Source organism: Alosa alosa, chromosome 9 (genome assembly GCF_017589495.1).
Source record: "Alosa alosa isolate M-15738 ecotype Scorff River chromosome 9, AALO_Geno_1.1, whole genome shotgun sequence".
Lineage (NCBI taxonomy): Eukaryota > Metazoa > Chordata > Actinopteri > Clupeiformes > Clupeidae > Alosa > Alosa alosa.
The window spans coordinates 34,067,376-34,082,348 of NC_063197.1; the positions used below are offsets into that span (position 1 = coordinate 34,067,376).

Below are 14,973 nucleotides of genomic sequence, written 5' to 3' on the forward strand. Positions count from 1 at the left end.
AGAAGCATTAACTGAGTCCTGACCCTACTAGATATAGAAGCATTAGCTGAGTCCTGACGCTACTAGATATAGAAACATTAACTGAGTCCTGACCCTACTAGATATAGAAAAGAGGTGCCTTCCTTTGTTTAGAAGCATTAACTGAGTCCTGATGCTACTAGATATAGAAGCATTAGCTGAGTCCTGACGCTACTAGATATAGAAGCATTAGCTGAGTCCTGACGCTACTAGATATAGAAAAGAGGGGCCTCCCTTTGTTTTCTTGTTCCCAAAGCTGTTGCCATTTTAAAATAATTTCCTGCCACACAATACTTTTGCCTTCTGACTTAGACATATTTATGTGGACATCTATAGCTTCCTTTTCCACAGCTTTCTTGGCTAACTTATCAGCCTGTTCATTTGACCTAATGCCCACATGAGCTGGAACCCATAAAAAAGACATTTCAACCCCCCTCCTTTTTACATCTCTTATTACCAGTAGAATCTCATATATAAGGTCTTGACGGCTCTTTGATAACCCTTTCCCTAAACTATTGACAGCTGATACAGAATCACTACATATCAACACTTTACGAGTTTGAATCTGTTCAGTCCATTGCACTGCCATCAAGATTGCATATAACTCCACTGTAAATACACTAAGAAAATTAGAAGTTCTGTAGAAGTTTGGATATTCCAACCCTGAACAACAAAAGCTGCCCCTGAAGCACCAGATTCTTGATCCTTTGATCCATCTGTAAAAATGAATAAATGCTCTTGATAATTTTCTTGTACATGACACTGAAATACATGCACCAAATCCATCTCAGGATTTTCAGACTTAAACTTAAGCAGCTCTAAATCTTTCTTTGGGACCTCTAGTTGCCATAATGGAATTGAAGGCCACATTACTCCTGAACAGAAGCTCTTATCCAGAATAGACAGTTCTTGTGCCACAGTCTCCCCTGTCCATCCAAAACATGACCGATTTGCCACTTCTCTCTCCCAGCTTGGTTGAATAGCAACTTTAACTGGGTGATCACACCCTTGACCCATTAAATTGACCCAGTAGTTTGCCTGCAGCTGTTTTCTTCGCAAGTATAATGGCATTTCTCCTGTTTCTTAGTTCTCTCTCTCCCTCCCTCCCTCTCTCTTATATGCATTATTAATTGGTTGATTGTGCCTATTCATTTCGTGCCGTGAGTAAGCCAAGTGTCAAAAATGACGACAAATCTGAATTAGCTTCCACTCAGTCCGAGAAGTGATACATTGTGTGTATTGCCATTTAGTTCCCTACAGAGACCAGCAATCTCATGGATGGGAAGTGTTAACTCGGTCACGTTGGCCTTTTAACCTTCACACTTGCTTTGATTCCTCATCGTCTCGGACTGTAAAATAACATTGAGTACGTTTGGACAGAAGTTTATTGCAGGCTACCTAAGTTCCTGCTATCCATCATGATAATCACACATGGGATAGACTCAGGGGTGAAAGTAAGCCGGTACGGAGTACCACTAAAATATTTGGAGAGGGTACGCCGTACCGGAAAGAAAACTATACTGTCTCTGAAAAATATTGCACTTTCAGCATGACAACACAACTGCTAACGTCAAATTACCAGAATCAACACGTTTCCCCCAAAATATATTTCATATACATCGTTCTGAACTGTATCTAAATTGTGTCTAAACCTCCCGTGCAGCTGGACAGACAACGAGCAAGCTATAGCGCGCGTACAGTAGCCTAATTGCGCCAACGTGCACTGGTATCCAAAGTGTTTTAGCAGACGGACGTTTCTTGGAAAGTCTCCGAAATAAATAAAAAAACATACAGGCTAAAGAAAAATATGTTGATGTTTCAATAGCCTATTCTGGTTTTATGTGTGCAGTGTTTCGCTGGAGAGACAAGAGACAGACAGCGCGTGTACGGTTTAACCAGATCTTGCGCAGCAATAATGAAAGTGTTTTAGCGGACAGAAGTATTGTAGCGACCGGCTGTCAATCAGGGAGTGCCCGCGCTATGCATAACCCCGGGCATGCTCATGGTTGGCAGCCTGGCGAGAGGGGGGCGGGACCCCCGGAGAATATAGGCTACTGTTCGAGAAAGTTCTGCCTCTTTCGGTTCTGGGCCTGACATGGCCCGCTGTGTTATATGCTGCATTGTGTGCTTTGTGACAATAAACCAGTTCATGATAGTGAAACGCTACAGTATGTTGCAGTCTCCCAAATAAAAAGGCATGACTCAAAGAAACGTGTTTCATGATATACAGTAGCCTATATAAAAAAACGATTGGAAGTGGGAGCGAGCAGAGTAACTAAGCTAAATAAATAAATAAATGTTGAAATTAAGTGTTTGCAATTTATTCATAATCAAAAACAGATACAGGTGGGTTAAAGATATCTAGTGATACTAGAGTGATAAGAAGTCCTAGTGAATGCTTGATAAGTAGACTATAATACAGTAAATAAACAAACAAATAAATAATAAATAATTCGGCTAAGTGAAATTTTCGGCACGCGCTTTGCGCGCGCATTATAACTATATCATAGTACCACCAAGAAATAAAAACTACTTTCACCCCTGGATAGACTATAGGCCAAGCCTACACACTTAGATTAAGGATTAAGCACTCGGCTACATGCATTCCGTTTACACCATGCAGTGTAGGCTATGCATTGTGTTCTTTTTTCTTTTTCTTTTTTGTCCTCAAAGAACATTAATCAGACAGTCATGATTTCTCAAGTCAAGCTTTATTCAGGATTGAAGTCATGTGACTTTCGCTGCACTTGTGAGCATTTAACAATCTAGTAGCAGCATACGAGATTAATGTTCAGTTCATTAGGGTAAGTACCTGTCACTACAACGCTTGACGCTATCAGTCGAGTGATGGCTTTAAAAAAAAGAAGTTTCGGTTGAATGGTTAATTAGCCTAGACTAGGCCTATAGGCCGACTCTCAACTTCAAGAGCAAGCAGGATCAGGATCACAAATGGTTGGGTTAATTATTTACATATATTATTACATATATATTTTTCCGTGTGTACGGGACTTGGCCTATGTGGCTTCAAACACAGGACTCCAAGCCTATCTGTAACATCTCATACTCGAATATTTTGTTTAAGCTCTGTGATTGTTTTATATAAGGTGACGCCATAATAAATGCGTTTTCCTGCAGTCGGTTTGTTTGATAGTGCTTCTATAAACCTGAACAAAAATCATGTAAAAGTACTCATGTAAAATGACAGTCATATTCACTAGGTGGCACCCTTTATCAAGACAACAGCTCAGCGTTCATTTCAAAGTCGTAAACACCTTTACACTGACCCTACAAACTCTTTTAAGGCCTTTGTTTTGTCAATTTCTTTATAATTAATGTTAAATACATGGATAATGCATATTGTATTTTTGCACAAAACATACCAGAAGGCTAGATTCGTGTGAGTCATGGTCATGTGCCATAACAACACTTGCAACATGTTGTAACATGTCTGTATTGATGCAATACTGGTAATGACCACAGAGGGGCAAAGTGAGCTGTGATTGATGTTGCTTTCTGTGTCATAATATTGATTTGCCTATAACAAATTTCCATTTGCGCAACAGGCCTATCCACTTGCTGTTCATAGTTCTCATTGATCTTGAGCTTGATCTCAGACTTCCTTGGAAGCTGAATCTCATTTATAGTTATAAGGGGTAAATTGCCTAATTGCTTATTAATAACAATTTATAATCACGTTATTTGCATGCATTGAACTGAAACTTAAATAAACTTTCAGTGAAAAATGTTGATTTCGTAACATAGGCCAACACAACAAGATCCACTTATAACTTGTAAACACCACTGATCCTGTGACTGTAAGTATTATTAGACAGTGGAACGGCAGACCGAGGAAAGTTCCAGGTAACGTACCTAGTGGAGTTGGCATGAGGTAGCCTATGCAAGGGGCTGTCGCACTACAGCCACTGATAATATAAAATCATGCAATAGCCTAACTAAATAAACATTCATGTAACATTACAATACAATACTGACTTAAGACTAGGCCAACTATTTTTTAACCCCATGGTCCTGTACAGTACATGCAGCTTTATTTAAGCAGTGCAATTGCTCACGTTTTTCTTTTTACGTTCTGTTCTTGTTGGTATAGGCTATGTGATTGGCTTCAATTCTGTAATTTCACATCACTGAGTCAATGAGCTATGATAGTCAAGACCAAAATATTTCTTTAGAAGAAATTGCAAAATAACAGCAAGTAATAGCCCTACTACAGTGTCGGTATGCATATTTTCAGTGCCCCAGAGTTATACACATAGAGAAACTGAGGAAATTCCATGAGACTCAACAGTGAAGTAAACAAATTGATATGCGAGAGGGGAGGAGGGGGATTCTCTGAACACCCCACGTGGGTTCCAGACATGCTGTTACAAAGGCCACCAATCACTGAGGAGATGGTAGACCTTTCTCGACAGTCGCTGTCCAATAGGAGCGCTAACCTTTTGTGAGACCACGCCTCCTATGAGAGTGGATATATATAGCAGCAGTTCGCACGGTTTGGACAGAAACTCACCCTGCTCAACACACAAGAACATTATCACAAGGACTAACTGCTCTGGCTTGTAGTTCTCTCCACGGAAGCACATTGGATTACATCTTGCAAAGACTCTGGAACAGTCCGATTTGGAATTTACTTTTTTGGGGCGATTCCTGTGGATTATACTATTCAAACTCTCGAAGTCAATATGACACTGGAAGAAGTCGTTGGATGCAACATAACCGATAAGAAGTAAGTATTCGTGCATTTGCCGGTATTTGTCCTTGCAAGCCTGCTGGCTCCATCGCATAGGCTACCCTTGCAACGGAGATAGCAGTTACCCTGCAAAGTTACTTGTTAGATTATTGTTTCGCATAGCCTATAAGAACGGAGTACAAATAACGTTAAGAATCTAAAACCTGTATGTTGAGCAGACCTTTAATAGCATTTTCTTCCTTTGTCCTACAGAATGGAGACCGTGAGTCAAGCGTTAGAAGAGCTGCTGGCCGCAGCCCAAAGGCAAGACTGCCTTACAGTAGGAGTCTACGAGTCGGCGAAACTAATGAATGTGTAAGTATACTTTGAGTACTCTCTTAACGACACAGTTAAAGAGCAAACATAAGTTGTGTTTTGGCCTATTTGAGACTAAAGACAGGGTTGTCTAATGTGAAACATGATTTGCTCTTGCAGTGATCCAGACAGCGTGGTGTTGTGCGTGCTGGCTACGGATGAGGAGGACGAGGATGATATCGCGCTGCAGATCCACTTCACCCTCATCCAGGCATTCTGCTGCGACAACGACATCAACATCCTGCGTGTGTCCGGAATCAGTCGCCTAGCTAAGGTTCTCTGCGAGCCCACCACCGCTGACAACAACGCCAACGAACCGAAAGACCTGCACTGCATTCTTGTCACGGTATGTTTCACTCGGCATGTTTGGCACAATGTAGCACCGTCTGAGGCAGCATATTGCATTCTACCATGTTCCAATGCAGAAATATGTGGCTAATCTCCGTCTTCTTATCTACTTTGCAGAATCCTCAGTGCCAGCCATTGAAGTGCCAGGCTCTTCAGGAGGTGGGCAGTTACTGCAAGGAGAGTCGCTGCAAGAACCAATGGGTGCCCTACCTTTCCCTGCAAGAACGTTGAACGCATTTCGCCGCTATTATATTAGTTGGTTAAGATGGGAAAAATGGAACAAGAACCGTCATTCTTGAAGAATGAGAAGGGTGCTCGCGGTGGGCTGTAATGCCCGCTGTGGACGGGGCTGCTCTGACTGCTGCTTCGTCGCGCGAGGGTGCTGCGAATGTGAGAGGAACGTTCCAGGGACTTACGCGCGTTGCGCATTTGCCCCGTCTCTTCCTCCGCGAAAAGGAAAGTGGCTGCGTCGGAGAGGTGGAACGAGTCGTGACGAGAGTTTGTCGCTCGCTCACTTGCCCAAGCTGAGTCAAAGCACGGGAGTGAACGCAGCGGCGTGGGCGCGCGCCTTCGCTTTCCAGTGTGTGGCAGCAACTGTATGCAATGCATCGGTGTTGATTTTAGACCTCGTAACTGGTCGTGTGTAAACCTTCCGCCATCAACTTGTGGACTGTAGTCTTTAGTGGAATGCACCGTGAATATTGTACTTTTGGACTCCCAGTTTGAAAAGCTTTGTGACGAGGATCGGCAGCACACGTGGAATGCAACTGCTGATGCAAGACTGATATGGAAACTAAAAACTGTAACATGAACTCTGTTTGGTATCGATGAAGGGGAAACTGCACATTAAATGAATTGTCTGTTAATTTATTGCTCATAACTTAAGAGTAATATATGTATTTGGACCAGACGTTTTGCAAATAAATTATTGAACGAAACATCCTGTTGAGCAGAGTTGTTCTTCCATGTTTAGATCTTTAGTGTGCTCTGTGTGTTTATGTGTGTGTGAGGAGAAGCAGTGCTCCAGTGAACCCTGGGCTGCCACAATGCAACAATGGGCGAAGTAACGCCACACATTTATCATGGCCAGCCCAGATGGTTGTCACTGAGATTTAGCACATGTCTGGATCTCAGCCTGTAGGCTGAGAACTGAGGCACAGCACTAAACTCCTAATCTATCTCTCAGTCACTATACAAGCAAAACAATCCCTTGTACACAAGCCTGAGTTAGCTCAGCCAGAGGCCAGCACTTCCCTGCTTCCTGGTAAGTGCGTCATATCCTTAATGTAATGACAGTGGTGTGACACCCTGGCCAGGGGAGGGGAGAGCCTCCGCAGGCCACTGACGCAGGACTTTTGTTTGACTTGGCAGACTGAGCCAAAGATCCCAGGATGTAGCAACAATCCAATACAGTGCTGCCTTCACCTCAGTCTGCCAGAGCACAACAGCAGCTAATTACCCTGAGCAACAGGGTAGCAGGGAGATTCAGCAGTATACACATGTGCTAGAGAGTCTCAGTGTGTCATTATGTGTGTGTGGGTGTAAGGAGATTCAGCAGTAGTACACATGTGCTAGAAAGTCTTATCAGTGTGTCATTCTGTGTGTGTAAGGAGATTTAGCAGTGTCATTGTGTATGTGAGTGTGTGTGTGTGTGTGTGTGTGTGTGTGTGTGTAAGGAGAAGTAGTGTCCATGCCCTGGTCCCAGCCTGGTCAATCTGTCCTCTCAAAAGCGGACATGCTTGTTGCTGCACTTCACCTGATTCAAAGGTTCACTGTAATAGCGGACATGCTTGTTGCTGTACTTGACTTGATTCAAAGGTTCACTATAACAGTTGGGGTTCACTGTAGCATTGATCATGGTGCCACATGCAAACAAGCTGCAGGTGCTTTAACCAGAACAAGAGGTCACATGGGGAGCAAAGATGTGGGCTGTTTATTCTACTTGAGCGGTCGCATGTTAACACAACTACTGAGCTTTACATGATGGCTTTTCTCTGCAGAAGGGTGCAGTCACTTGTCAGGCCTGCTTACTGTTTCTGTGTCCACTGGAAACCCCTTCAAGTGGGATGGAGTGCAAAAATGGGCTTATAGGTTACACCTATAACCTAGGTTAATAGGTTACACACGCACACACACACACACACACACACACTCACACACTTCTGCATCCCTATGCAAATGTTATGTAAAGCTAGGCGTGACTGGGATGACCCATGAAATCCCTTACAAGGAAGCATGAGTCCAAAGGGGACTCATGCTTCCAAGGTAGCCTACAGCAGCAGTCTGGGTAACATTCCCATAGCACATGCGTTTCCTTGTGCTGTGCAGTTTCCCAAGCAAAGGGAAATGCATTTCATTTCCTTAATACGGTTATCCACCACTTCCGCATAGAAGGTCCAAAGTGCAATGTCATACCGCATACATAATTTCTGGAGATTGCCTGAAAGTGTGACTGCGCTGTTTTGTACAGGCCTAGCGAGTCTGGTATGGTATCGTCATATGGCATCTGCTATCACCAATCAGATTGTCAGGGGACTTCATCAGGGGAGATGCTCCCCAACTCTCCGTGCAGAACTATAGCCTACCTGAGGCGTCATGTATATTGTATAAATCGTTGCGCACGTTATGGCGTTATGTCACCTTCGTCATAAAACGGTATGCATGAGATGTGGGTCGGCCAAAATGTAGGCTATTGCAAAATATTTGTTGTGATGCCTCGAAGTGCATGCGATCTAATAAATGTGGTCTAAAATAGCAATCGTGTAATCATCTCTCCGTGACTTATTCCGTGATATTTTCAGCACCTGGGAGAAAATACGAAAACGTTTGCGTGGGCTGCAGTGTTATGGAGCACCTTGTGCGTCACACTGCAATAGGAACCGTAGCTTTCCAATCTTTGGCTTTACTTGTTAATAAGCCTTCCCCTGGACCAATCGTGTATTGTTTCTGACGCTCTTTCAATTACGCCTCGGTATCCTCCGGAAACGTCATTTCCCATATAAGGGCAAAAATTGTGCCACTGAAGAGAGATCCCCGCCTCGTAATAATCTGATGCACATTGGGAAAAAAAGTGTAAGTGGATTCACACACCGCATCAGTGATAGGTTTCAGTGATGCCCGCGTCGGTGAATCCAACGAGAGTGGTCTTCTCGTGAGATTCTGTGAGCCTTGCTCGTGCGTCCGCATCGTTCACTGGCAGTTACACCGCTGGTATGTAGAGAATGCGGGGAAGGGCAGAGTAGGCTACTACACCCAAAACGTGCACGAACATCCAGATAGAGGCCAGCAACGGCCATGTCCCTCATACTGATGCCTAGTTAGGTTGGAATGTGTTTGTTTGTTTGTTTAAGCTTCTTGAGGTTCATTCAATGAATTTCAGTCAAACAAGTTTTACACATCCTAGTGTATGAAACGTCATGGTGGACCAGAACAAGCCAATGTCATGCTGTTACCTCACAAATACAATTTGTGATTTCCATTGATTCTCATGGTGGTTAATCATTCTGATCTAAGGATGATATAAGTCGAGTTAGCCGGTTTCTACCATCCATAAAGGAGACAAGACTGTGGACTGTGCAGAAAAAATACTTTCCATCTACTCCCACGTGCACTCAGCCCACAGAGAGGGAGGGAATGAGGGAGAGGGAGTGAGAGAGGGAGGGCAGGCAGCCGGCTGACTGGCCAGGAGAGGGGTTTGCACAGGAAACCAGTCTGCAGTGGACACTCTCGGTTATTCTCACCTCACCACACCACACCACACCACTGCAGTGCAGACACAGACACTCACAGTCCACCCTTTTAGAAAAATATCTTTTCTCTGTTCCACATACACAAAAGCATGTTCTTTCAGTCTTGCACACACACAGACAGACGCCTCTGTTTCAAAATGGTACCACCCAGTCTGCTACAGCTTTTCCATCTTAGCCTGTGTGTGTGTGTGTGTGTGTGTGTACTGAGGGCGGCAGGTAGGTTGTCTGGCAGCGAGACGTGCCACCACGCACGCCACTGCTCGGCACCGCACCACATCCCACCCACGAAAAGAGACGACTCCCTTCGCCAAGCTGTCTAACGACACCGAGGTCGAACAAAGCTACATGTCCGTCCATAAAATACACATGAGGCGTACACACACACACTTACAGGCATGTGTGTGTGTGTGTGTGAGTGCTGTGCACGCCTTGCAGTCTAAACCAAATCAAAGGGAGCGAGAGCGCCTCTAGCAGCAGCAGCACTTGCTGGCTTTTTATAGGATGGCTTTAATTAGAGCAGCACAAGAACTTAATCACTGCAAATCAAAACACTCCGACACCCTCAAACACACCAGGCTGGCCCACCACCGGTACTGACTCCCTAAACACACCAGGCTGGCCCACCACTGGAGCTGTACCATGCTGCTGCTGCTGTACGTGTGCTTCAACACGAGGCTCCTGGATCCTAGCGTCTGCACAGGTCTGCAGGAGCAGAGCTCCCTCTCTCTCAGAGTGGCAGTGCCCCCCCTCTCTCTATCAGAGTGGCAGTCCCCCTCTCTCAGAGTGGCAGTTTCCCCTCTCTCTCCCTCTCTCACAGAGTGGCAGTTTCCCCCAGGGACTTTTTCTCTCTGTGGAATACTTCCTGGAAAGGGCCACTGTATAGGAGGGCGGTGGGGGGGAGTCCTTGAGCATGGAGGTGATCACACACACACACTGCGCCATGTGAGGCACATGTGTGTGTGTGTGTGGGGGGGGCATGGCGGGGGCACCCAGGGGAGCCTTTGTGTGGGACCCCCAGGATTTTGACCATGCTGCCGAGAGGCATGACTCCCTCCTGAGTTCCAAAGGCTCAGAGCACGATGGCTCTCTCTTACACATGTTGTGTGCTGCATGTCTCATAGCAACCAGGGAAACAACGAATCAACATCGACTTTAAAAACATGTTTGAATTCCACTGTGTGTAGCCCCAGTGCTGTGATAACATTTAAGCTGAAAGACATGATATGCGTTTCCTGATAACAGTGGTTTCCAGAGAAATCTACACAAAGTGTTTAAAAACAAATTGTGAAAGACTTTTGTTTTAGGCTAACAAGTGAGATCATTAACTGGTGTGTCCAACTGTAAGAGAAAGCTCCTGGTGCCAATAGACTGCACATCACCTCCCATAATGAGCCTCATTGTGCACCTTAAATACAGGTCTGGGACAATAACAGCCTGTGTGCTCAGCTAGTCCTGCACCATGGAAAAAACAAAACAAAACAGTATGTGTGTGTGTGTGTGTGTGTGTGTGTTGGGGAGTTACCCTGGGGCCCTCACCACAGCACAAGGGCTTTGTTCATCAGCAGCTCAGCTGAGCTTAGCACGGAGGCTACGGCGTGGCGCGGCTACGAGTCCTGGCGGGGCGATCGCGCGCTCGCTAAGTTAGTGCAGCCAGCGCCTGGGACCACCGGCACCGAGAAGGGCTGACATCAAGGCGGGGGGGGCAATAAGGGTAGGAGAAGGGGCAGAGAGGGTAGGAGAAGGGGCAGAGAGGGTAGAAAGAAAGAGGCAGAGGGAGGGATGAGGAGAGAGAGAGAGAGAGAGAGAGAGAGAGAGAGGGAGGGAGAGAGAGAGAGAGAGAGCAGGAGGGAGAAGCAGGAGAGAGAGAGAGAGCAGGAGAGGGAGGGGAGAGGGGGGAGGGGCTTAGGGAGAGAGAGCTGGAGGAAAAGGGAGCCTTTTATTTTCTTGGTAGCAAATCGCTAAGCTGCCCTGACGCAGAGCTGCCCTGACGAAGAGCTGCTGACTGAATTACACCCAGAGGCCGAGTGAGCTATTAATACTCTGGACACTACAGCGGGCTATTTTTAGCTCAGCGAGGACTATATTTACCCGGCAGGGTGGGGTGCCCTTGCGGACTGACTCACTCACCCACATGACTTCTCTTTCCAGGCAGAGCCAGGCAGACGCGGTCTGGGCTGACTTTTCAAACCCCCACCTCAACATGGCTTCCCTCAAATTGGCCCATCACTCTTTCTTCTCTGGCTTCCCTCAAATTGGTCCATTTCTCTCCCTCTCTCCCTTTCTCTTTCTCTTGCTCTCTCCCTTTCTCTTGCTCTCTCTCTGTTTCTCTTGCTCTCTCTCTCTTTCTCTCGCTCTCTCTCTCTTTCTCTTGCTCTCTCTCTGTTTCTCTTGCTCTCTCTCTCTTTCTCTTGCTCTCTCTCTCTTTCTCTTGCTCTCTCACTCTGTCTTCCCTTAGAAGCAGGCAAACTATTTGTGGGCTCATCTCGAGTGATTTAAAAAAATATAAGTTGTTTGTGTTTATGTGCATGTGTGTGTATGTGTGCATGTGTGCATGTGTGTATGTGTGTGTGTGTGCATGTGTGCACGTGTGTGTATTTAATTGTGTGGTCAGAGAGACGCTATGGAGCGTGAATCAGTAGCCAAAATTAAAGACCCTCCCCTCTCCCTCTCCTCTTGTTACCCAGAAGCCCCCTGGCCCACCCCCAAAACCCCTTTCATCTGAAGCCACATACATCCCCACCCTGACACACACACACACACACACACGCATATGCCCTGGACCCCGAGACACACACATACACCATGATGGACCCTGACACACACACAAACACACACACACACACACGCCCTGGACCCCAAACCAGAGATTGGGACCAGCAGCTTCCGTAGTAACCTCCCACAGGATTACACAGGACTACAGCAGGCACACACATACACACACGCACACACACATGCGCGCACACGCACGCACACACACACACACGTTTATGCACAGTGGAGCTCATTCAACTCCAGGTGACCCGGCCTGAACTGCCCCATTGAGAGGGTCCAGGCATCTGGGCACTGCGGACTCCATAACCAGGACACACGAGACACACACACACACACACACACACACACATATCTACATACACACTCCATAACCAGCAGACACGAGACGCATGACCGTGCTGCTCCCTATCATGACCCCTCCCTCTGCTGATCACATTAGCCTGAAAAGACCTCTGGACATTTCGTTGGCAAACGCCAGTTGCGTAGCAGCAACAGGAGATACACTACAGTACACTTCATATTAATAAATATAGAAAACAGCACCAACATGAAAACCACAGATTTACGTATGCCTTCAAATACTCAGTAGAAACGGATACATATCACTAATAAGACCCATAGCAGGCTCTCCACCATGGTGGCCATGCAGTGTGTGCCCAAAGCAATATGTGTGCACAATTCCTCCAAACTCTGCAGAGTATACACACATACGCACGTGCGTGCGCACACGCACACACAAACACACACACACACAGATACACACACACACACACACATAAACGGGAGAACAATCAGGGTCATTCTTGCTGATCTCCTGTGGCGCTGTTCATGCAAAATGATAAGATTCAGACCAGTGTGTGTGTGTGTGTGTGTGTGTGTACAGAATGGGCATTGGAGTTAGAGTGAACTATACACACACACACACACACATGCCAAGAACGTCTGAGATTGTACCAGTGACCTTTGCATAGCTGTGCAGCTTGTGGCGCTGATTGTATCGTGGGGGACGGAGAGCTCTGGGAACAAGGACACGGAGAGCGCTGAGGAAGTAGTATAGACTGGATACAAGAGGGAGGTATGCTAACGTTCTCCCCTAGACTAACGTTCTCCCCTAGGCTAAGGAAGTAGGCTAACATTCTCCTCTTGGCTAGGGAGGTAGGCTAACGTTCTCCCCTAGGCTAAGGAAGTAGGCTAACATTTTCCTCTTGGCTAGGGAGGTAGGCTAACGTTCTCCCCTAGGCTAGGCTAACATTCTCCCCTAGGCTAGGAAAGTAGGCTAACGTTCTCCCCTAGGCTAGGGAAGTAGGCTAACGTTCTCTCCTAGGCTAGGGAGGTAGGCTAACGTTCTCCCCTAGGCTAGGGAAGTTTGCTAACATTCTCCCCTAGGCTAGGGAAGTAGGCTAGCATTCTCCCCTAGGCTAGGGAGGTATTCTAACGTTCTCCCCTTGGCTAGGGAGGTAGGCTAACATTCTCACCTAGGCTAGGGAGGTAGGCTAACATTCTCCCCTAGGCTAGGGAGGTAGGCTAAAGTTGACAAGTGCCTGCAGAATGGGTAGCTACAACCGACTGATCTGTTCTGGTTCCAAGTTTTGTGAAATTGTTTCACATGCATGTGCATGTGGCATGTGCATTTCTCTCTCTCTCTCTCTCTCTCTCTCTCTCTCTCTGTGTGTGAGTGTGTGTGTGTGTGTGTGTGTGTATGTGCGCGCCAGTTTGTCTGTCTGTTTAACTGTGTATTTGTGTGTGTGTAATGGGGACAGGGAGCACAAGAGATGAATGAAGAGCATAAACTCTAATGTTAGCAGCGCTTCCATTTGGAATTAATTAAGCTTGGGTGGTCCTGTTAAAACGCCTCATCTGACGTACTCACTCACTGGTAGCACACTCACTTGTGTCTGTGCATGTGTGTGTGTGTGTGTGTGTGTGTGTGTGCCATGCAAATGTGAAGCTCTGCTATCATTAACAGGCTGCCAATCTCAGTATACCTCTCCTCGGATAAAACATTTCTACCTGGCGACACCTTCCCATAACCACTCAGATAGCAAAATCAGACTGGCAGATAGCGGACTGCTGGTGGCATGCCTCTTGTCCTTTAATGGGCAATGTGACCATCCCTAGCAGGACTCTGAGTGGCCAGTACTTATATGGTATGGTGATAGCAAAGGCCCATGACAACATGTAGAGCCACGATAGCTGGTGTGGTATCATATCTTGATTTGTTTACCCAATCATGGGCAACGATACAGCAGTACGGGGCTTGACCTCGGGCTTGTTGGCATGTGGGCATGCGGGCACATGGTACTGGACTATGGACACTTATCATCATGAAACTCTCCTCTGTCAGGAAGGGCTGGGTTTCAACACTGAGCCCTTCCATTGACCACACAGTGACCCCTCCAGTTACCACACAGTGATGCATAACTCTGAGCTCACACGTCTCAGTTTAATAGGAGTCGGAACGCTGTGGTGGTTTAAGAATTTGTGCTACTTCGCAGCGAGAGTGTCTCTCGGTTTCTGGTTTAGCTGTGGCCACTTTGCCAGTTCCTCGTGCTTTCTGTCTGCCGACCTGTTCTGTGCGTCTGCTGGAGGAAAATGGCACGAGAGGAACAATGCCACTCTGCACAGACAAAGGAGCAGAAGTGTTTCAGAGTGCTCGTACCTCGGTTCATTGTTTCAGGACTATTTCTGTATTTATTTCTCAAGGCCAGAGAAATGCATGAAGCAGACCCACAATTCACAAGAGTAATGGCAAACTGAATTTGCTTATACTATACCATCATCATGCCTTGCATTGTTCTTTTAATAGTCTAGAAACAGGTTTTAAACAAAAAACCCCACACATTACATGACCTTTGACCTTAAAGTCTAAGCTGACTTATTCTGGAGAGGATCACGAGTGCAGGAGTGATCAGGCTCCGTCATGTGCTGTAAAGCAGCGTCAGGAAACCCGGCAGCGGGGGCAGTAGCCGGGGCAAAACCTGCCCTCCTCCCCACCACACCTCTGATCTGCCCTGCTGGGGCTAA

At 46.3% G+C, this 14,973-nt stretch overlaps 1 protein-coding gene across 1 annotated transcript; it reads left to right on the forward strand.

The window, feature by feature from the left end:
* The first annotated feature begins 4,528 nt into the window (after window positions 1-4,528).
* LOC125300445 (growth arrest and DNA damage-inducible protein GADD45 beta-like) lies at window positions 4,529-6,366 on the forward strand. Its single transcript, XM_048252397.1, has 4 exons — window positions 4,529-4,762; window positions 4,979-5,080; window positions 5,201-5,426; window positions 5,546-6,366. Exons 1-4 carry the CDS (start codon window positions 4,719-4,721, stop codon window positions 5,657-5,659), a joined length of 486 nt encoding a protein of 161 aa, XP_048108354.1. The 5' UTR covers window positions 4,529-4,718; the 3' UTR covers window positions 5,660-6,366.
* The last annotated feature ends 8,607 nt before the right edge of the window (window positions 6,367-14,973 follow it).